The sequence below is a fragment of the Lissotriton vulgaris genome, chromosome 12 (genome assembly GCF_964263255.1).
Source record: "Lissotriton vulgaris chromosome 12, aLisVul1.2, whole genome shotgun sequence".
In the NCBI taxonomy this organism is placed as follows: domain Eukaryota; kingdom Metazoa; phylum Chordata; class Amphibia; order Caudata; family Salamandridae; genus Lissotriton; species Lissotriton vulgaris.
This window is the reverse complement of record NC_141700.1, coordinates 490295270-490318803: the sequence shown is the minus strand read 5'-3', so window position 1 is coordinate 490318803 and position 23534 is coordinate 490295270. Positions and strand designations below refer to the sequence as shown.

At 45.2% G+C, this 23534-nt stretch overlaps 1 protein-coding gene across 1 annotated transcript in view; it reads right to left on the bottom strand.

Annotated features, from left to right (window-relative positions):
• The window catches only part of RFWD3 (ring finger and WD repeat domain 3), a 328893-nt gene that overhangs the window by 165578 nt on the left and 139781 nt on the right, over positions 1–23534 (bottom strand). Inside the window, exon 9 of the mRNA XM_086945238.1 lies at positions 11539–11689. Coding sequence (XP_086801364.1) covers positions 11539–11689 — 151 coding nt within the window. The remainder of the gene's footprint in view (positions 1–11538; positions 11690–23534) is intronic.

The following is a 23534-nucleotide window of genomic DNA, read 5'->3' as shown; positions in this document are numbered from 1 at the left end:
ACCAACTCCAAGGGACTTATAGGGAACCCTTGGACTCTGTGCACGGTATAACCACCTAGTCATAATACCTTATACAGAGCCAGCTTCTTATAGCGTGCATAGAGTCCAGGGGTACCCCCAAATGTATAGGCCTCAATGTAAACCCCAAAGTGCTCTAAAAGTGGTACTGTGGGCGAGCAGACTTAGGTTTAACACACAAGAGTGTAAGACATTTATTGCACAACATTCACTCAAAAAGATCAGGATCTTTGCAATAAGGTAAGTAGGTTTTGAGTTAAAAACACTTTTCACTTTCAAAATTCAACACTCAGTTTAATTTCTGAACAGTTTAAGGTTATTCTAGGGAGGAACACAATAATGAGGTTAAACAATTAAGTACGCCACTTACAGTTCTAGTCTTCAGGACCAAAGGTGGGCACGGGTCAGGTGAGTACCAAAGCTGCCCCACCAGCAGCACAGGGGTGGCTGGTGCAGAGATCAAAATCGGAGTTCGGCCCAATGCGTTTTAATGGAGACTGGGGGTGCTCAAAGCCAAATTGCTTGAAGGTAAGTAGATCAGTTGCAGTGGGCAATCTTTGGGGGTTCAACCAGCAAAGGAAGGGTCATAAAGCAGCCCCAAACATACACCACCAGTGGCACAGGGCCAGTCGGGTACAAGGTGCAATTTTAGCGTTAGGCATGAGGATTCTGCTTTCAACAAACAGGATAAAGGCATCGCACCAGAAGTGGAGGAGGAAGGCCAACAACAGCAGAGGTAAGTAGAGATGTAGGAAGTCGTAGGGGAACAGTCGGTTCCGCTCGGTAAACATCGTTTACCACGAAGTTTTCACAACACAGTACCTTTAGCACGCATCCCTTACAACGCAAGTCGTTACCACGACTTGCGCTCCAGGGCGCTAAAGGTTTAAAAATAGTAAATTTACTATCCCAACACCTTCCCTAGGGTCCACGGGGACTGGTGTTAGAATAGTAAATTATACTATTCGAAATCCGCACCTCCAACGCAAGTCGTGGTAACGACTTGCGTTGTAAGGGATGCGTGCTAAAGGGATGCGTTGTGACGGTACACGTTGTACGGTCATACATCCGCTCAGCTCACCAAGGCCCAGGTGCTTCAGGTACAGGGGAGCCTTTCGAAGTCTGACTCTTCTTACGAGCGCTGGCGAGGGTCAGAGGAGTCTTGGATTCACACTGCAGGCGCCATTGTGGAGATCCAGAGAGGTCAGCCAACGGTGGATTCGAGGTCAGGATCGCTGGGGAAACTTCACTGGACAGGTGAGCCACTCAGACTCGGGCTATGGGCGTTGGGTGCAGAGTGGTGAAGACTCATGTCTACAAATGGCACAGAAGTCCTTGGAGACGATTTCTTCTGGACAGGTCTGTTGTCCAGAGGAGATTGGGGCCTTTTTCAAAGGCAGCAGTCCTCCCAGGTTTTCAGAGGTCCCTGCCTGCAAGACAGTTCGCCTTTTTGTTGCAGGCTTGTTTAAACCGAAGATGGGCTGATCGGGCTGGGGACCAAGGCAGTCGTCGTCTTAAGGCTTCTGCTCATGGTTGGCTCCCGGGATGTCGTCTTTTTTCTTAGGTAGTCGCACATCTAGTTTCAAGGTTTGAGGGAGCTTCCTTAATACTAGATTTAGGGGGCTTTTTAGTTGAGTAGCAGATTGGGCCAATGAGCACCTTACCTGGGGTGACTACACTCTCAATTATGCCGCCATCCTGTGGAAGGGGGCATAATCCTAGCCCTGATTGGAAGTGTCCCTTCATCTTCAAGATGGAGGGCACTGAAAAGTGTGCTTAACTTCACCTCCTCAACAGGAGGGGTGGAGTTGGCAATGGTGGGCAGACCTCCTAGTCTTTCTTAGTTTTACCACTCAAAGTAGGGGTGTACACATGGGGCTGCCATCTGCTGCTAGCAGCAGACGCTGGGGGGTCACGTTACAAAGGCGGCAGGAGACAAGTTGACCCCTTAAGACTAAGATGGTCCCTTGCTGGTGAAGGCAGGTTCCAGATTACCCTTTAAGGCATCCAGTCCATCTGACGCTGAAATAAATGGAATTATAGAGATGCTACAATATCCTAAGTGGAGCAAACCCAAATTGAAAACTATTATGTTACTTACCGTGTAAGCATCTGTTCTTGGCATGTAGTGCTGTAGATGCATGTGCTTTGGATAAGTCTACCATCTAGTGTTGAGCTCAGATGATTACAAGTTGTTTTTGTTCCAAGGAATTTACTTCGAGTCACGAGGCTGTGCGGCTCCTCCTCTTGGGAATACTGCACATGGTCATCAACTCCATCTTCAGATTCTTTCGCCATGGGTAGGTGAAAATTTAAAGAATGCGTTTTATGTAAGCATTGAGATGGCCATCCGTAAGTACGAAATAAAGCATATGAACTGAAACCTACACAAGACTTTGGGGAAGAGGGATGGTGCATGTGAATTTATCATTAAAGCAGGGCACTGAATCAGTGCCCCAAACCATGGCACTGTCGCTGATGCAGTTGCAAACCTTTTAACATTTGTCAACAATTTTAATCCTTTGTATTCCATTAATTCAAGTCTTTAGTCATTTGTAAATCTAATACATCCACGGGCAAGGAAATGCCAATTTTCCACCGTTTCTCATATCCTTGATGGGCCATCCGAGCCTCTTCATTCAAAAATACGCACTGAAGGCATGTTTCATCTTTAAGCAGTTTATTAAAACCCAATGCATTTCAGGCCTCTAGGGGCCCTTCGTCAGGGGTAACTGCTAAAAAACATTCATCCTCTTGACCTGACCTTGGCAAGTTAGGCATGTGAATCTATAGCACTACCTGCCAAGAACAGATGCGTACAGGGTAAATAACATAATCGGTTAGAGGCATGTGTGCTGTAGATACACATTATTTGCATAGACTGTAAAGCAGTCCCTCTCCCTAGGTAGTGGATAACTTGTGGGAGTTGCAGTTATCTAAAAAAGAGTCTTCAGTACTGCCTGACAAACATTGGCTTGTTGGCGTACAAATACATCCACACAATAATGTTATGTGAAGGCGTGTGGAGTGGACCATGTTGCTGCTTTGTAAATATCAGCAATAGGAATGTTTCCTAAAAAAGTCATAGAAGCTGCAATTTTCCTAAAGGAGTGTGCTTTTGGTGTAACAGGTAAAAGTCCTTTAGCCTTTGCATAGCATGTCTGTATGCATTTAACTATCCATCTTTAAATGCCCGATTTAGAAATTGCTTTCCCTAAACGAGGAAGTGCAAAGGCAACAAACAACAGTTTAATATTACTAAATGATTTAGTCCTGTCAATGTAATCCATTATTGCCCTTTTTACATCTAAAGTGTGTATTGCACGTGCTGCAACAGTGTCAGGTTGTGGGACAGTGTTATAGCAAACAAATGATGGACGGAATGCTGGCAATACAAACATTCTCCCCCAGTCAAAAGATCAGGGTTAAATCCATCGTTATTTTGCCCACTACGCCACCCCAGTTTGGACCCAGCATTATGCAAATCAGTCTTGACCCTGTGCCCCATGGGAACAGTCCAGACCGAACTGCCAGGCCAGGTCCTCCCTGGACTGGAAACAAGCATCCTGAGACCGGTTTCAGGGTATGTCACCCTTCTTCAGCCAGGCTAGCTTGAATCCAGTGGCGCAGTGAGCAAGGGACCCACGTCTGAGCATACCCATCCCACTTAGGGAGAAAAGTGTTATAGCAAACAAATGAGGGACGGAATGCTGGCAATGTAAACATTTTCCCACAGTCAAAAGATCTAGGTTAAATCCATTGTTATTTTGCCCACTACGCCACCCCAGTTTGGACCCAGCCATATGCAAATCAGTCTTGAACCTGTGCCCCATGGGAACAGTCCAGACTGAACTGCCAGGCCAGGTTGTGGGACAAACACAGGTAAATCATGGATTCATTAATATGAAAACTGGAAGAGACTTCAACGGAATGTTACTCTCCTGTCCAGATGAGACCTCTGTAGGGGTTTCATTTACATGCTGCTTCCATTCACTGTAGCATGCACGATGGGTTAATTGGTCAACCCACTACAGTCATTGGCTCTCTTTTGCTCTGAGAGTGATGGTATTTGTCTGATCACATGTCTGCATCCTGCTGAAAATGAGGGTGGTGCTTCAAGTGTCAAGGATGGTGGGCAATTCCTTTGTTTTACATTTTCTGCTTTTATAGGACCCCTTTTAATCCTTTCCTTCTTCTTATTGTAAGTTATTTTTATAACATATTACTGTTCCTTAGCCTGCTCTACCACTGCCTCTAAACCAGACAACCATAAAAAGAACGGCAATAGCCATTGTGTATCAATCATTGTTTGACCATCCCAAGACGGCCAACACTTTTGTTCTAAATGTTTTGGCCATGCTGGAACTACAACACAATGATACACTACATACAAAATCCTTGCAAGACGGCCACCCACTGTTTTATTTAACTTTACTTATTTTTGTAAACAGGTATCATGTTTAGGCAGCAGCTTGTTTTCTTTTTTCTACTTTTATTCTTTTAATTATCTTGTGTATGTTGTTGAGCTTAAGTGTGTGTGGGTTTTACAATGGTTGTGTAAATGGGTGAACATAAGAATGAGGTAGTGTGTGGATGAACGGATTTATGTGTGACAATGCATGCATGATGTTTTTTTGAGTGCTTTAACAATCAATGATTGAAAGGCACTTTCATTTATAAGTCTGACGTATTGGCATTACCAAAGCCTGCTTTTTAATGGTGTGGTAGGATAAGAAAACAAGCATTTACAATGCAATGGTCTCGGCATTATTAAAGGTAGAGCTATTGGCATTGCTCATGACTTTTTTTAATCATAAAAAAATGGCATTGTCATTTACATTGCCAATAGCTTAATCGTTAAATAAATGGCATTGTCATTTACAATGCCAATAGCCTAATCGCTCACAAATGCATGACCTATTGCATTTACCCCACAGAGTCACACACACAGAGCCACCCACAGTCATTCACATAGAGCCACCTACACAGAGCCACTCTCACACAGACAGTCACCCACACATAGAACCACCTACAAAACAAGCATTTACAATGCAATGGTTTTGCCTTTGTTAAAGTTAGAGCTATTGGCATTGCTCTTGACATTATTTTTATTTATGTTTTTTTAACATAAATAAATGGCATTGTCATTTACAATGCCAATAGCTTAATCTCTCGCAAATGCCACACACAAACACCCACAGAGAGCCCCCCCACACACACACACAGCGCCCCCCCACACAACCACACAGCGCCCTCCACACATACACCCACACAGAGCCCCCCCCACACAGAGCAGAAGTATGCTACATTTAATGCGAGTCACAGGGCTTTAGATCTCATCCACAGAGGATACCAGACCCTTCTGGTGTGCATTAGTTATCATTCTGCGCAGTCTGTATTCGATCCATCAATCTCGGCGTCACTGGAGAGCGCGAGATACCCGGAAAAATAAACTGCGCACGCATGACGCAGCCCCCACCTCCCAATCCTGACAGGAGCCGTTCAACACCCCCTTCGTACGCTGCGCTAGCCTCCAATTTTAAAGAGCAGTTTAGCTAAGAAATGGCACTTAAGTGAGGCACACTGATATATCCGCGGTAAACACAAGTACAATAACCGAGAATATGAAAATATTTTTTTTTTAAACCCAGCAATAGAAGCTAAAGAATTGAAGCACTGAACATACAAAGTAAACTGTTGTAGTAGGTGAATGCACAACAATACACAGTGGGCAAAACTGGACTGCAAACCACAGGAAGACTGTCACAGATTGGGACGTCCTCCAGGATGTGAACCGGAGATACCACGCCACCAACAGAGATAAGAACACCACTTCGCCGAGGACACAAAGCAAAACGCACTTTAATAAAAAGCTGCCAACAACATTACTGTTTAAGCCGGATTTGTTTATTTTTATCTGTGTGCCTGCCAAAAAAGCTGCATTTCTAGCGCGACTACCACGCCCCGGGTAAAATTATTCCCTATTCTGCTTAAAATAACGTTTCCCATTCAGTAAAGTAATTTTCGGGGGGGGGGGGGGGGGGGGGGGGGGCGGTGGCCCCTCCACGCTGAATGTGTCCTTTTATCCATTTCAAAAATTCAGATAAATGTACTAATAAACACGGTGACTCAAAGTGGAGCATTTCCAGAATAACAGTGAAAAACGCAGGCAACGCCTGATGACAGATCTCAAGTGGTCACGTCAGGTGTGGATTCGTTTCCAGGGACTGTTTACCTGGGAATTCTGGAACGTGTGGTTGTGTATTTATTGCCATGGCGAAATGCACGTGTACAACAAGACGTTTGGCTTTTCCTGCCTTACTAAAAGAGACAGCACGTGTTTTAAAGTTAATATTTATCATTTTCCATGCTCCCTTCGAAACAAAGAAGAATGTCGGGAACGCCCCCGTGTCTGTAGTCCTTGCTTGCTAGAAAAACATATAAATCCATAACATAGTGAGGGGGTGTCCTTTGGGAGTTAGTAATAAGGACTAAGGTTAATATTTCCACATTCTACGCAACATCGGAGGCTTCCACATGTGCCCGTTTCCTAGTGCTGTTGTTCTACCTTCGGTGCTTAGTCAAGAGATAAGAATGCAGATATTTTGAGCGGACATCTCACCAGCCTGTTGCATTCTCAGTCGTGGGTCTCTCCAGAAGAAGCGGCAGAGGCCTTGGACTATGTCAATGACAGGCTGGCAAAAAAGACGCCAATCTATGCACCCGCCATTAACTTACCTTACTAAAAGAGACAGCACGTGTTTTAAAGTTAATATTTATCATTTTCCATGCTCCCTTCGAAACAAAGAAGACGTGTGCATGAGTATCACAATATGGCTGCCGCCTGTAACGCACCAGATACAGTGACTTTCATCATTTTCTTTTACAGAGAGCATCTTGTGACAGCCTCGTTCACAGTTCCATCATTAACTTTCCAAATAGACACAAGGTGCAGTCAGAGCGTCTCTTCCGTTTATTTATAAGGTTTAGTCCCGGCAATAGATTAGCATGGTAGCAAAACTGTTCCTCCGTTCATGTGTACTGCTAAGACGGTTAGACAAGAAAACAGTAAGGTGTGCCTCATCTGGAACCAAGAATCCGCTCCAATCACCGGTCAGCCCGTGCAAGCCCAGAAGCAGCGAGGTCCATCCATCTTTTGCAATCTGCAGGAGCCGCTCGTCCGAGGGGATCTTCCAATGCACCACCCAACCCTAACCCGAGAACTAAAGGTGAGAAATCCCCAATGACCTACCGAAGTTTTGAAATTCTAGGCGTGGCAGCAGACAAAGAAGATGGACTATGCTGCCTGCCTCTACCCGAAAAATGACCTCTTAACTAGCGATAAATAAAGGATTTATATGCTGAGGCTGCTCAGCCCATTTTGCAAATATGTGCTTAAAAGCCAAGAGCTTTCCGTATTGGTGGTGCACGCAGCAGGCCCGACTAGTCAACTCCAGATCCCTAGCCAAAAGACTACTGTGTGTAAATCATTTAAGTAAAGGGTCTGGTTTTCCCTCAAACAAACACTGGCCACTAAAAGGATGTTCAGCACCTGGGTGTGGACGTTCCCTGTCAAGCCTTTAGATCTCATCTACGCATATCAGCTTCAAGCCAACACAATGGCCCGGTTGCAGCATCAACCACATCCAGATAAGTCTGCATGGCTCTTTCACCACTTCAATACCAAGAAATCTCAGATGTGACTTCGCAAATAGTCATGTAAACTGAAGACCACCGTGGAGGGTAACTTCCACAACCCTTTTGCACTCTAGGTCCTCGGATGCAGAGTATTACATGATCTTAACAACAGACTGCCTCATACAAACACCTTGGTCACCAGAATATCCAGTCTCTTAGCCTACCTGTTAGGAAGAACATAGAAAGAAAAATACTTTGCTTTTACTTGGCAGAAGGTGCCTGACCAACCAAACTTTGTAGTGTAGAACAGAAAGACTGGAACGGCACATCAGAGGGATCTGAGGCAACGTCCTCCGCATCTCCCGGGGTTCCCTCCAGGCCACGGGAGCCCCGCGGGCGCCGCCATACTTTTTGCCGTCTTCCTTCTTCCCCCGGGCTGCCGGGGGCGGGCACTTCCGGCCGGCCGCGCTAGGATTGGCCGGCCGGCCAGTCACGGGGCGGGAAACGGGGGAGGAGAGACGCAGAAGTGCCGGCAATGCCGGAACAGATTCGGGGGCGTTCCCGGCTTTCGCCTGACGTCGCGTGACGTCGGCAAAAGCCAAAGAATGTCGGGAACGCCCCCGTGTCTGGTCCGGCATTGACGGACAGGCCCCTCGTCCAATGGCTAGGCTCCATTTACGGAGCCAGCCAATGAATGACGAGGGCCGACCCAAAGCACACTACAGTTCTCATCAGGTTTTCGCCTGCGCGAAAAAGATGCGCAGAGCGCATCTTTTTGGCGAGGCAAAACCTAAAAAGCTAGCCACAGAGCTACACACACACACACACACACACACACACACACACACACACACACCGAGCGCCACACACACAGACTATGCTAACACATATCCTGCCTACTGTCCCACCTCCTCAATGCACTGTAAACCCCTTTAACCACTCTACACTCACCCCAAATCTTCTACACCATGAGATAAAACCACTTCCAAACAATCACACGTTGGACCGCACTGCTATAATCCTCCTGCATTCAATTAATAAACCTGCTTATCACACAAATAAAAAAATCCTAAACTCTACATTAGCATTCAAAACTCGTCCCACAGCTTGATATATACATGTCTCCCTTCAGCCTCTCTCTAAAATCTAACATCACCCTCCCACTATTATGACCACCCTTGGTGTGAGACTCATAGGTTTCACCCCAAGAACCTACCGCTTACATTCTCAAACCCTACAAGATTCCCTCACCCATTGCACGCACTCCAAACACTCAGGCTACATACACACACACACACACACACACCATCTATAACCACATCTACACCTTGATGTATATCATCCATCTACATCACACCTATAGGCTCCACTGAGTCATCTTTGACACAACACACTAACATCAAATGTCCAATAAGTAGATTACACAAACACATACACATGCCACACACTTAGAGCACAACCCAACACGTATACCCACGAAACTACCCCGTCACGTCCACTCATACCATTCGCATGAACACGACACACTCGTCCAACACCCATTAACACTTAGCCCCTCTCCACTCCCCTACAGTATCTCTACACCAGTCAATGAGTCCTACACCAACCCCACCAATTTGACACCACTACACCTCATTAACTCCGGCGCACCCTACAACCCCATGACTCCTGCATACCTGCTCACTGGTACGAGTTCCATTCGATTAGTAAAGCAACGCGTTTTATTTAGAGCGCTTAGAAACCTAGACGTGTCGTGTGAAGCGCTATTTTTTTTGTTTTATAGCGTTAATGGTACTGCTAAGTACGCCGCACACCGTTAAACTCCTATGCAGTACCACGCCGACCTCTCACGCCCGTTCCAAGCACCACACAGCATCCACACCAAGCCCTGCCTGCACACCTCACCCGCCGCACACCCTCTTCTAGCGGCTACTGACCTGCTGCAGCATCGAAGCGCTGGCAGCCCAAGCCGGTTCATTGTTGAGTGGAGGGTGGTGTGTGTGTTTGTGCGTGTGTGGTTCCAGCGCAGACTGCTGAGCGCAAAAGGTGTGTGGAGATGAGAGGTCTGTGTTGCTCAGCTCTTTATGTGTGTGTGTGTGGGGGGGGGGGGTAGCGGGGAGGCGGGCGCTGTCTCGTTGAATCAACGAGAGAGTGGAGCTAGAATAGTGGATGGGAGGAGAAATGGATGCTCTGGTTGGGATTCAGGGACTCTCGGAGCTGGTTCTTGAAAGAGATTTCCACCACGCGACAAGGACAGCCCCCTCGCCCCCCCTCCCAGTGTGTGGAATGCCAATGATTGGGTGGGGGCAGACAGTGTAGCGTCTGGAATGTCCCAGGATGAGGGGGTAGTGTAGGTTATGAAATGACAGGATGGAGGGTCCGGTCAGTGTTGAATCTGATACCACACAACCGGAGGTCAATGCAGTGCACTGAATGCCAGAATTTGGTGGCGTAAGTATGGTCTGGACCACACAAAGTCAAGCCTGTGTCTTTGATACCAGGGTGGGGGGGGGCTAGGGGTCTTCAGTGTTCAGATCCGAGAGCGTGGTGTGGATCTGGGGTCACGGGTTCTAAAAACATTTGGTTTTGGAGGTGGAAAGTCTGCTCTGGGAAAATCGCTTTTGAATCACGTGCGCATACTTCTCTGGGGTGTTCAAGTTGAATGCGCGTTTTATTTCAAATGTGTTAACACGCATGCCATTCTCGGCCTGGGAGCGACGAACAGAAAGAAAGACACAGGGAAATAAGCGGAAACAAACACTTCGCGTGCCTTCAGCCTCCGTGGAGAAATGTGTAGCATGGAGCCTGCGTGTTGGGGGCTGCGGGGACTCTTTGGCATCACTAATGAGCCCACGCCGGCAAGAATTACGGAAGGCTGTGCAATTATGTCACATCTGCTGCCTGCTCCTTCTGCCCCTATGAGCTCAAACGCGCCTTTAATTGTTGAGTCACAATTCCAAAATGCAATCAATCAGCCCTGCCCCGAGCCTTCACGCTAAAGCTGCATGCCACATACCTGCACCTCCGGCAGCAGCCGGTCGCCTCCGGAGGGGGTCTTTAGAGAGTCCTCTTCATAGAGACCTGGGCCGCCCCCGCGGGCCCCCAGCTGCACTGGTTTGAGCTGGGCGAAAACGGGAGGCTCCTCCTGGTGCATTCCCGGGTAGAGGCGCTGCGGGCCCAGCTGGGAGGACATGCTCAGCACGGCGCCGGTGGCCATGGGGAGTGCAGGCTGTGCGAGCTGCAGGACGGGGTGTAGTGGGGCTGCTGCTTGTGCGCTCTGGCTCCCGCTCCGTACCTGCGATCCTGTGCGTGTCTTCTGTCTGGGCCGGGCTGCCTCCGCCTAACTCCCCGGCCATTGCGAGCTCTGTTGCAGTAATGCAGCAGCAGGGGCGAGGACTCGGCAACTTCTTGGTGCGGCGGTCGTCGCAAAATGGCACAAAAAAAAAAGGCCGCCATTTTCAGATTCGGGGGCGTGTTTTGCTGTCCTGAGTGACGGACGACGACACGAGCTAAAGAACAGCAAAACTTACGCCTCCGAATCCGAAAGAGACGGGGCTTGTTTGGAGTGACTCCCTTCTCTTCCAATGGCAGGCCTCCGTTTAGGAAGCCAACCAATGGAAGCGAACAGAGCAGAGAGGCGGGTTTAAACTGCCCTACTCCAAAACATGAGATCTGCGGACCTGAAGCTGCGCTTTGCACAGCTTATAGGTCCCTCAACCTAAAAATGCAGGAGAAGGGGGGCTGAAGGAGTCCTAACCAGAACCTAATAAAGTGTGCTATCAGAGATCTGCACAAGGGAAATGGCAAGGTGCTGCTCGTCAAATTTAAACAAACGGCGACACCAGCTTCATGCATAGTGATCGTATTTTACAACACACTCACCTAGTCAGTTTAACTGTATTGTCCAGAGCAGCAGAGAGCAGCAAGCCGTCTGTCTGGTTGCTGAATGCCAGCCCACGGATCTGCTTGGAGTGGATTGGTACGTACTGGCTACTCTTCATGTTGGCTGCACTAATCTTCTTGATCCCACAGCCTTGGAGAGACAGTAAGGAAGAGAGAAAATGGAAGTAAGCATCTAAAATCCACCATCATAAAGGGCACTGCACAAAAAAAGAAATCTCAAATCACATTCCTAACAACAATAAGCCCTTATTAAAAAAAGTGCAGGTACACAGTTGGAAAGCAGAAAGTGAAAGATATTTACATATTGCCTCTATGCTCGATCATGAGCACCTTCATTATTTTGGTTACCTTGGAACAAGCATGCTGGTTTGCCGCCTCCATACCAGTCGTAAAAATTATTAACAAAAAGAAAAGAAATTTCAAAACAGACAGGGGAAAACCTAGAAATTAGTTTCAATCTCAAAGAAGGATTTATTTATAGATGTATTTTTATTATTGATTTTAAATATATATATATATATATATATATATATACACACACATACATACATGTATATACATACATACATGTACGTACATACATGTACATACATACATGTACATACATACATACGTGTACATACATACATACATGTACATACATACATGTACATACATACATGTACATACATACATGTACATACATACATGTACATACATGTACATACATACATATACACATATACACATACATACACATTAAGGCGGAGGTGGTGAGATTCAAGACAATTAAGAGGACTTAGCCACTAAGTAAAAAAACGCGAGCTAGCAATAAAACCATACAATCCATATCCTTCAGAATGTCAGATGAGACTGTATGTCAGCGTGAAGCAGCAGCTGACGAGGTGTTTGGCAAACGTCCGGCGAATGCATCCAACATTCCATCAACCTCACAAAGCAGCTATCAGGCAGAGGGCAATGTAAAAACTTTATCGAAAAACCTAGAAAAGAGCATGAAGCTCGAAATCACTAAGTGGTGGGAACACAAATCTGTGACTAAATATGCGGAAGTGGGTCGGGTGCCGAGAGGTCTTCGTATTCTTCTCGCACCGAGTTTAGACAGACCAAATCCCTGCATGCTTAAAGAATGGGGGAAAGCAACCTCAATGCTTCAATGAATTTGGTGCACATCCTTATCAAATACGCAGCCATAGATCACGTTGAAATCCTAAAGGAAATTGAAAAGATTGAAGAGGAATTAAAACTGTCAACTGAAACAGACTTTATAAAGACAACTAGAGAAGCGATTAATGAAAGGCTCCGTAAGCATGAGGATAAGATAAAAAAATCGGAAAGCACATAAATTTGCCCACGATGAAACAGACTACAATAGTGGGCAAATCTTTACATTCGCACGTAAATACAGCAATGAGAAACGTAAAAAGTTAATTGTCAAGGAAATTGCCAATACTATTTATCCTGAAGCAGCTGGTGGTGCATCTGGCCAGAATGAGGAAATTTCAAGCATTGACACAATCTTATTAACAAGCGAATCAAGCATTGAAGGGTCAGAAAGACAATCATCAGTAACCATTCTCAATTTAGAACAGGAGCTGAATTTTTTAGTAGAGGAACGACTTCGCACCTTGAGACCGAGGCAAGAAAACAGGCCAAAAATTCAAGAAAAAACAAACGAAAAAAAGAAAGGAGACAAAGACATAAGCAAAGGAAAAAACAAAAAGAAGAAAGACACGTGGCAACGGAAGAAATAGATTTGGATAAATCTATTATTAATCTGTCTACTGTGGAATTAACAGTGGCGGAAAAACAACTCTTATCGTTAGGTTAGAACTTTTGTACTGGCCAACCTTTTAATTATGCCTCAACTAGAAATTATATTTTTCGTTTTGTCAGGAAACTAAAATTGAAAAAATATTTTGTGCTGAAAAAAGACAAAGAAAAAAAACAACGGTGAACAAAGTGAAAGTATTGGTGAACAGAATCCCCTTTTAATAGCTGCTGATATCCCGACTTTGTTAGACATGCACGATTTAAATACTAGTGAATTGTCAAATTCAGACCCTGACATTGACAAATCTACCTAGTCGAGACTTAGAAGAATCGGTCTACTACAGAAAGGGGCTGGGATCAGCCCATTCAAGAAAAAAAAATCAAACTTCATTCCCATGATGCCCAAAGACGCTGTTGACACCTTCCACCATTGTGTAGTTGAAGATATCAAAAAATTATACTTGCAGGTAAAAACTAAAAATGTACAAAAAAGAAACATATACAACAAAAAAAGCAAGAATATGCTAACCTGATGAAAAAACTGGGAGATAATAACGAGATTATAATTTAAAAAAATCTGATAAAGGTGGTAACCTAGTTATCTGGCCTAAGGAAGATTATTTCAGAGAAGCCAAGAGACAATTGAATGACTCTGCGTGTTATGAGAAAATAAGTCATGAGGACTACATGGAGGCCAATGATATGTTGAAAAAACAGCTTATGCAATGGCGCAGGGAAGGACTTATCTCTCAAGATTAATTCAAATTTATCAATAATGATAGTCCTGTACTGCCAATACTATACTTGATACCTAAAGTCCATGAAGCAGTTTCTCCCATTCCAGGGAGACCTATTATCTCCACCATACGCAGTGTGGCGGAACAGGTTGGTCAATATATAGATTTTTTTCCTGTAAGATTGGGTTAAAATGTTGCCTAGCTATGTCAAAGACACTGGGGATTTTTTATCTAAAACAAAGAACTTATCATGGTTTGATGAAATGTTACTAATAGCCTTAGACATAGAATCGCTATACACTAGCATTGATCATAGTGCGGGCGTGACAGCAGTTAAATACTTTTTTTGAACAAAGACCCAGCGTATTCTATCAACATAATAAAGCAATCATTAGCCTAATTAATTAGTGTCTTAACAATAATTTTTTCCTTTTTGGTAAATATCTGATTAGACAGCTTAGAGGCGTGGCTATGGGAGCCTGTTTCTCCCCCAGTTACGCGTGCTTGAACGTGGGCTGGTGGGAGGAACAGGTATTGAAAAAAGAGCACAAGGCACATTTAGACAATAACATAGTGTGCTTCCTTAGGTACATTGACAATATCTTTATTGCATGGAAAGGAAGTGAAGTGGTAGCACTAAAATGTATTGATGTTATTAATATTAATGATTTGAATCTCCATTTTACATCCCACATAGATAAAACCAAGATAGAATTTCTGGATGTCAAATTGTACATAAAAGACAATAGAGTTGAAAGTACTCTGTTTAGGAAGCCTATTGCTGGCAATGTAACACTTCATGCAACCAGCTCCCATCCCAAGCATCTTGTTGCCAGTATCCCCTATGGGGAGCTACTATGCTTAAAAAGAATCTGCAGCGTAGATAGCGACTTTGAAATCTGCGCAAAAGAACTATTGCAAAGACTCAAGGTCCGTGGTTACACTGACAAGTTGCTTAATAGTGCCATGGCCAAAGCTAAAACAAGATCTAGAGACAGCCTATTGTCTAATATGTCGGAAGAAAATGTACAGCCTCTAGAACCCAGTGCTCCAAATGCAGACATTTTAGTTAACCAAGGTCCCAGACTGATCACTGCCTATAGCGAGAATGAACAGAAGATCAGATCCATATTAAAAAAAAAATGGGCTATTGTACTCACTGATCCGGTTTAACGTACCAGCTTACCGTTGACCCCTAATATTACATTTAGCAGAGCTAGGCATATGGGTTCTATTCTGGATCAACCCAGTCCTGAGATTAGAACCAATTCTATCTGGTTAAAACCCACTCTAGGCTTTCGCAAATGTTCTTCCTGCAGAGCGTGTACATTTGGGGTAAACAAAAGTGAATACCAGACGCCTTTTAGTACTACTGCAAGTAAAATAGTGGGAAGCTTCAATTGCAAAACCGAATTTGCTGTTTATGTCCTCACGTGCTGCTGTGGCTTGAATTACATCGGAAGCACCAAGCTGCAGGTGAGGATTTTACAGCATCTTCGAGCAATCCTGCACAGTGACCCCACTTATCCAGTGGCTCGTCACTTTAAGCAAGTCCACAATAACAATGTGAATTGTTTGCAGTACTTTGTGGTGGCCTCTGTACCTAAACAACGCAGAGGTGGAAACAGAGAACTACTATTAAGACAACTGGAGACTAGGCGTATTCTCGAATTCGATAGTAAATGTCCTAACGGTCTTAACAACTCGGAGGATATGTACACCTTTCTTTCGTTGTCGGTTTTGATGGACTGGGTCATAAGCTTGAAAAATAAGAGATCTGTTCAAATGCACTTTATTAGGCTTTGATAAGTGGAGAAACCATTGTAACTTGTGTACTAGTTAGAAGGCGGCGCCATTGTGTACATCGGTCTAGTCGGCATATTCACGGTGTACTCTCAATATACACGGAGAACAATAACCTTCTCCATTTTTCTCAGTCAGGTTTTAGGGCGGGCCATTCCACCGAGTCCGCCCTCTTGGGTGTCACCGAGAAGATCAAGGGACTCTTGGACGAGGGGCAAACTGTTGCTCTTGTCTTACTTGATCTAAGTGCGGCCTTCGACACCATCTCACACAACAGACTACTTGCTAGGCTGAGTGATGATGGTGTCGGAGGGAAAGCGCTTGACTGGATCGCGTCTTACTTGAGCAACCGGAAGTTTCAAATCTCGTCCTCGCAAGCTCAGTCAGACACCTTTCTTTCTCCACATGGCGTGCCTCAGGGCTCAATTCTGAGCCCGTTATTTTTTAATCAGTATCTCCGCCCTCTCGCCGATTTAGCAGAGCGAGTAGGCCTAGAACTTATGACATATGCGGATGATTCGCAGATTATTTTTTCTCTCACCAACTCAAAGCCCTCATCCCCCTCTGCGTTGAAATTAGGCCTTCAGGAAGTCTTCAGCTGGATGTCAACAAATCAGCTGAAGCTTAATGGGGAGAAGACAGAGATTCTTCTCCTAGGTAAAAAGAGAGATCTATGGCAGGATACCCACTGGCCGCCTTCCCTGGGTGCTTTTCCCAGCCCGGCCACTCAAGTCAGAAACTTAGGGGTATGCATCGATGACTCCCTATCGATGAAACAGCAGGTAAACAAAGTAGCTGGTACGTGCTTCACCATCCTTAAATGGTTGCGGAAGATCATTTGGATGCTGCCTATGGATACCCAGAAGACCGTAGTCAATGCACTGATTACATCTAGGCTTGACTACGGTAACATCTTGTATCTGGGCTCCAACTTAGCTGTGATTAGGCGGCTCCAACTGGTCCAGAATTCCGCTGCCAGGCTGCTATGTAAGATCCCTAGGACAGCTAGGATCTCGAAGCACCTAAAGGACCTGCACTGGCTTAGAGTTGAGAACCGGGTCCGGTTCAAAGCATTGACCTATATGTTTAAGATCAAGGCAGGGACCGCACCAAAGTACCTGCAGAATCTGGTTAGGCCCTATGTTCCTGAACGAAACCTCCGCTCTTCAAATGGAGCTAACTTTGTGGTTCCTAGATTTAAACTGGCCCGTATGGGGGGAAAGTCTTTTTCCCATCTGGGACCAGTTCTTTGGAACTCTCTGCCCCTAACCCTGCGTAAGGAGGTAAATCTCGCCAGCTTTAAGGAAGGCGTAAAGACCTGGCTTTTTGATAAATAATTGTGGTCTTAATTGGGCTGCTGTTCTGTGTTTTCTGTGTTCTCAGCTTTCCTATTTTGCGCCGGGAAACCCTTTGTGGGTATCTGTGCGCATTATAAGTGCAAAAAATAAAATAATAAAATAAATAAATAGTCGTCAGAAGGACGCTAGACCGGTATTTAATACGGCCATGGCAACGCGCAGCGGTCGCGCGCAGTGGGATCGTCGGACTCCCGCCGGAGTCACGCCAGAGTCCAGCCCGTCTGGGCCCGTCCGGGACCAGACGGGCTTAGGGCCCGACCCCCTGCTCGATCAGGTAAGTTCTGCTCCCACTTATTCGCGCATAGAGCTGTTACGGCTTCGCCGCACGGATGTACCGTCATGTCCCCGTGTGGATACTGGCGCCGAACCCTTTCAACGCTGCGAATTATGTGGCTTGGCTGAGAGAGCTGCTGTGGGGAACTATTTACAAATGGCCTCTCTTAACTGCAGATCTCTCCCTAGGCACTCACTTGAAATGTATCTCCTTATTCAAGAACATGATTTAGACATTCTGTTTTTAACAGAAACGTGGATTGCAGCTGACTCCGAGGGAGATATCGTCAATGCCCTCCCCCCTGGATTCCTAATCCATTCACAGGCTAGGATAGCCGGTCGGGGAGGAGGCATTGCCATTATCTACAGGGACTCCCTGGTGTGCAGGGCCCAAATGGGCGGGGTGTCGGATTGCGAGAGCTGCAAGTTTTCTCTGCAGATCTCGCCCATGGTGGCGGCGTCCGGGTTGCTGATCTACCGTCCTCCAGGAGGGATTGGGAATTTTGTCAGCTCCCTGATCGAAACCGTGACGGTCTTTGCCGCCTCAACAACTAATTTTATCATGTTGGGAGATTTTAATCTCCATTTTGAGGATCCGGCAGACCGGTGGGCGGCGGCTCTCCGACGTGACTTTGAACTTTACGAGGTAGACCTCATCAACTCAGAGGCCACCCACAATAAGGGCCACTTGTTGGACCCGATCTTCACTAATGTCACAGCCATAAAAGCTTCCGTCCGAGTCCCACTCCCTTGGACTGACCACTTTGTGATCCCTTTTACCTGGCAAACAGAGACTGCCAACACTGCCCCGTAAGGTCTGCTCCTCCGAAAGATCTTGGGCAAGGTTGTCGGTGGAAAATCTAATTCTGAGACTGGAGGGATCGTGTCCTCTGCCAGTCCCTAATCCGGTGCAGGCAGAGGCTGATTTCAGCAGATGGCTGACCAGTGCACTTGACGCTGTTCTCCCTATGAGATTGGCAGGGAGGAGAGATAAGAGAACTAGCTCCGCGCCCTGGTATACCCCGGAGTTGAGATCCCTGAGAAGGGGCTGTAAAAAACTGGAGCGTGCCTGGAGGAGGAACTGGGAGGAGGCAAGCAAGTCTGAATATCGCGCTGAGATTAGGGCGTACAAACTGGTCCTCCGGCTCGCCAAAACCCAGTTCCTCGAGAGAGGATTAAGAACGCCTCCAACTCCTCCAGAGAAACCTTCTTAGTGATTAAAGAACTGTTGAAGGTTCCTGAGCCGCCCGCACCATCGGACAACTTAGAAGGAAAATGAAAAGACTTGGCAGACTATTTTCTCACAAAAATAGTAAATATTCTAAATACTCTGCCCCGAATCACCATGACAGCAGAGTCTAGCAGTGTGTCAGTGAGACCCTCGGTCAGCCTGGATACTTTTGGGCCAGTATCGACGGAAGAGGTTCTTAAAGCTCTGTCCACTGTCAAAAGTGGCTCCCCGCGGGACTCTGTCCCTATGAGGATTCTAAAACAGGTCGCCTCTTGCACTGTTAAACCTTTAACCAATCTGATCAATGCCTCGCTGGGTTCCGGTGTGGTTCCGCCGAACTGGAAGGAAGCTGTAGTGAAAGCTCTCTTAAAAAAAAAAAACTTAGACCCCCTTGACATGGCGAACTATAGACCTATATCTCTCTTGCCTGGGCTCAGTAAAATCACGGAAAAGCTGGTGAATTTCCATCATTCCAACTTCCTGGAGTCCAATGGCCTTTTAAGAAGTTCGCAAACCGGATTTTGTCCAGGCCAAGGCACGGACACCGCCCTACTGGCAGTCGTTGAGGAAGCAAGGAGCATTTTAGATTCAGGGGGGATCAGTGGCAGTGATCCTCCTGGACCTCAGTGCTGCCTTTGACACTGTTAACCATCAAGTGTTACTTCAGCGACTGTCAGATGTCGGGGTGACGGGGAATTGCAAATAAAACAGGTGATGGACCGAATGTGGATCAATGTCACACATTCACCCCAGTCCGAAGATCTGGGCCCAAATCCATCGTTTTTTTGCACTCCACACCACCCTGGGTTAGACAATGGCGATATGCAAATCAGCTCTGACCCTGTGCCCCATGGGAACAGTCCAGTCCGAACTACAAAAGCCATGTCCTTCCCAGAACGGAATCAAGCATCCGAGGACCGGACCGGTTTCGAGGTAACACCTCTCATCAGCCCGGCTAGCTTGACTCCAGTGGTGTGGAGAGCCTGGGACCCACGTCTGGGCATCCCCAGCGCACTTAGGGCGGAAATTGCAAATAAAACAGGTGATGGTCCGAATGTGGATCAATGTCACACATTCACCCCAGTCCGAAGATCTGGGCCCAAATCCATCGTTTTTTTGCACTCCACACCACCCTGGGTTAGACAATGGCGATATGCAAATCAGCTCTGACCCAGTTTGGGCTGGACTGTTCCCATGAGGCACAGGGTCAGACTGATTTGCATATAGCCATGTCTGAACTGGGGTGGCAGAGTGGGCTAAAGAACGGTGATGGATTAAACCCAGATCTTTTGACTGGGTGTGAGTGTTTGATTGATTCAGATGCTACGTCCATCACCACCCCCTTTTGTACCGGGGGTGACGGGGAAGGCACTGAGATGGCTTCGATCTTTTCTCAGTGACCGGACCTATCAGGTCTGGGAAGGGAGCGCGCGTTCGGCATCTATCCCCCTTCATTGTGGGGTACCGCAGGGCTCTTCCCTGAGTCCCACATTATTTAATGTGTATATGGCCCCCTTGGAGGATGTGGTTGCTCCTTATAACATCAAAATCGTGAGCTATGCCGACGACACGCAGTTAGTGTTCGCCCTTTCCCAGACCACTGAAAGTCCGAACTAGCTGTACTCCTGCCTGTCCAAAATCCATACTTGGATGGGGGAGTCTGCACTAAAGCTGAACGGTTCAAAGACCGAAATTATGATGTTGGGGCACAAAGGTTCCCCATTCCCGGCGATGGCCTGGCCCAGTTGTCTGGGCTCACCTCCGAATCCGAAAGAGGAGATCAAGAGTCTCGGAATTTGGCTGGAGCAAGACCTCTCCTTCATGACCCAGGCTTCTAAACTGGCAGGGGTCTGTTTCGGCCTGCTGAGGTCGGTGCGTAAAGTGCTCCCTCTGCTTGCCTCGCTTTCGCGGAAACTCATTATACAGGGGCTGATTGTATCCAGACTTGATTACAGCAATGCCATCTATCAGGGTGCCCCGGAGGCAAAACTTAATAAATTACAACAAATTCAAAATGCTGTAGCACGAGTTCTTGAAAACATCCCCATGTCACGGTCGGCCAAACCAGCTATGAGGGCTCTGCATTGGCTGCCGGTGCGCGAAAGAGTGAAATTCAAATCCCTCTGTGTGGCGCACCAAATTTTGCATGGTACAGGCCCTCCTGTTCTGCATAGCTTGGTTACACCTTACAAAGCTAGCAGATCTTTACGGTCGGACCAAAAACACCTCCTCAAGACCCCGAGAGCCAAAAGGCTCGCACGGGGGTGGGGGGGTGGGGGGGGGAGGAAGAAGATTTTCTGTGAATGTCGCCGCTCACTGGAACTCACTCCCCTTAAGTCTGCGCGCTGAAACTGGCCTCCTTCGTTTTCGTAAACAGTTGAAAACTCATCTTTTTGCTAACAGCGGCCTCTGAGTGTCCACGACCATTACCTTCTGTTCTAAAAGCGCTGGGATGCTCTAGGGTAACTACGCGCTATATAAAACTGCAAATAATAATATAAAAATGCAAATAATAATACTAAGACAAAATTTAAAGAAAAAGTATTCCATTGTAGCATACCTTTCCATTGCCTTGTTCTGTAGATGAGATGTTGTTTGCATTCATAGGGAGTTTTAAATGTAATTCCTCGTCAGCATGATATATTTTTTTTTATTTGGTTATGCTGTTTTTTTAAACACAAATCACCATTGTGTTTTTAGTATGAATGAATTGTTTTTTATATCATAAAATCCAATCAATATGAAATTTATAAGTATACCGTTTTATCTACTTGTATTTATTTATTCATATTGTCTCATACTTGAAAACGTTATTTATCTCTCTAAATTTTTGCGATCATCAGCACAGTTTTGCACATATTATTTATTGCTGCTATGCATTGTTTTGCACATCCGCTAAAAAAACGCTCTGTATTTAATACTCCATGTTTACAGTGTAGAGAAATAGAATCTCCACGGATTTAACCGGAAATATATGTAGCCTTTGAGTTTTTGTTTCGGCATTTGTATTGGTTTAATTTATTCCTGCATTTATGCCGAAATAGTACAATTTTTGCACAAACTCAATGGTATTTATTGTTATATATTGATTTTTACACTATACTAGGGAATATCTGGCAGGCGATAGAATAGCACACAAAAAATAGATGAAATTGTGATATATGTAGATCGTTGACATAAGTCTGCTTTTTAGTTTCATGAACATGTGACTATACCATGTGATTATGGGCGGAGATGTAGCAGCATTGAAAAATGGTGAATTTACACACAGTCTCTATGTGATCAAGGGCTTTGCAAGCCCGAAACGCGTCATCTGCCGTAGCTGTACTGGATGTGAAGGTCAAATAAAATGAATTTTGGTGAAAACCAAGAAAATTAAAAAGTATGAATACTGATGGTATTATGAATTAATTTGAAGATACAAACAGAACAGGTGTGGGAAAACACCCAGTGAACAGTGCATGATTGGACTAACCCTCAGGCTAGTCTTAACCATACTTTAACCCGGGAGTGACAACCCTTACAATCATAGCACCAACCTATAAGAAGGTTTAACTTTTCTAATTGTGAGTGCTCCTCACACACCCCACGTTGAAGGTCAAATAAACAACATGCCTGAATCAAGTGGTCCGTCTCTACTTCTTCGCCGCTGCGGTGGAAGTAGCAGGAGTTGCAGTCGTTTGGACATATACATATATATATACATACATATACACATACATACACATATATACACACACATATATGTATATACACACACATACATACACATATATACATACATGAACCAAATCCAAATTACGCCACACGCCAACAGGATACTGAGCGTTGCTTGCCGCAAACTGGACACAGACCCGTGAGGTAGTGCTTCAGGATGATTTTATTTCCCGTATGCCAATATTGCCTCTATGCTCGATCATGAGCACCTTCATTATTTTGGTTACCTTGGAACAAGCATGCTGGTTTGCAGCCTCCATACCAGTCTTAAAAATGATTAACAAAAAGAAATGAAATTTCAAAACAGACAGGTGAAAATCTAGAAATTAGTTTCAATCTCAAAGAAGGATTTATTTATAGATGTATTTTTATTATTGATTTTAAATAAATATATATATATATATATATATATATATATATATATATATATATATACATACACACACACACATATATATATATATATATATACACACACACACATATATACACACACACACATATATACATACATATACATACACACACACACATATATACACATACATACATATATACACATGCACACATACATACACATACATGCATACACATACACACAAATACATACATACACATATATATATATACACACATACATACAGAATACATACATATATATACACATACATACAAAATACATACATATATACACATACATACATATACATACACATACATACACATACATATAGACATACACATATACATACATATACATATACACATACATATACACATACATATACATATACATATACACATACATATGCAGCAGAATCCTTCCCAAAAGAAAAGGCGGAGGCCACGTCGGGGACAAACGGAAATCTCTTTAATCACCAACTGCCACAGAGGGCGAATGTATGACATTGTTCTGCATTCTGTCCATCACTATTGTTTTTGCATTTGTCACCCCGAGTGGGATGGGTATGCTTGGACGTGAGTCCCATGCTCTCCACACCACTGAAGTCAAGTTATCTTGGCTGAAGACGGCTGATAGTCAGAAACCGGTCCTAGGATGCTTGATTCCGGTCCAGGAAAGACATG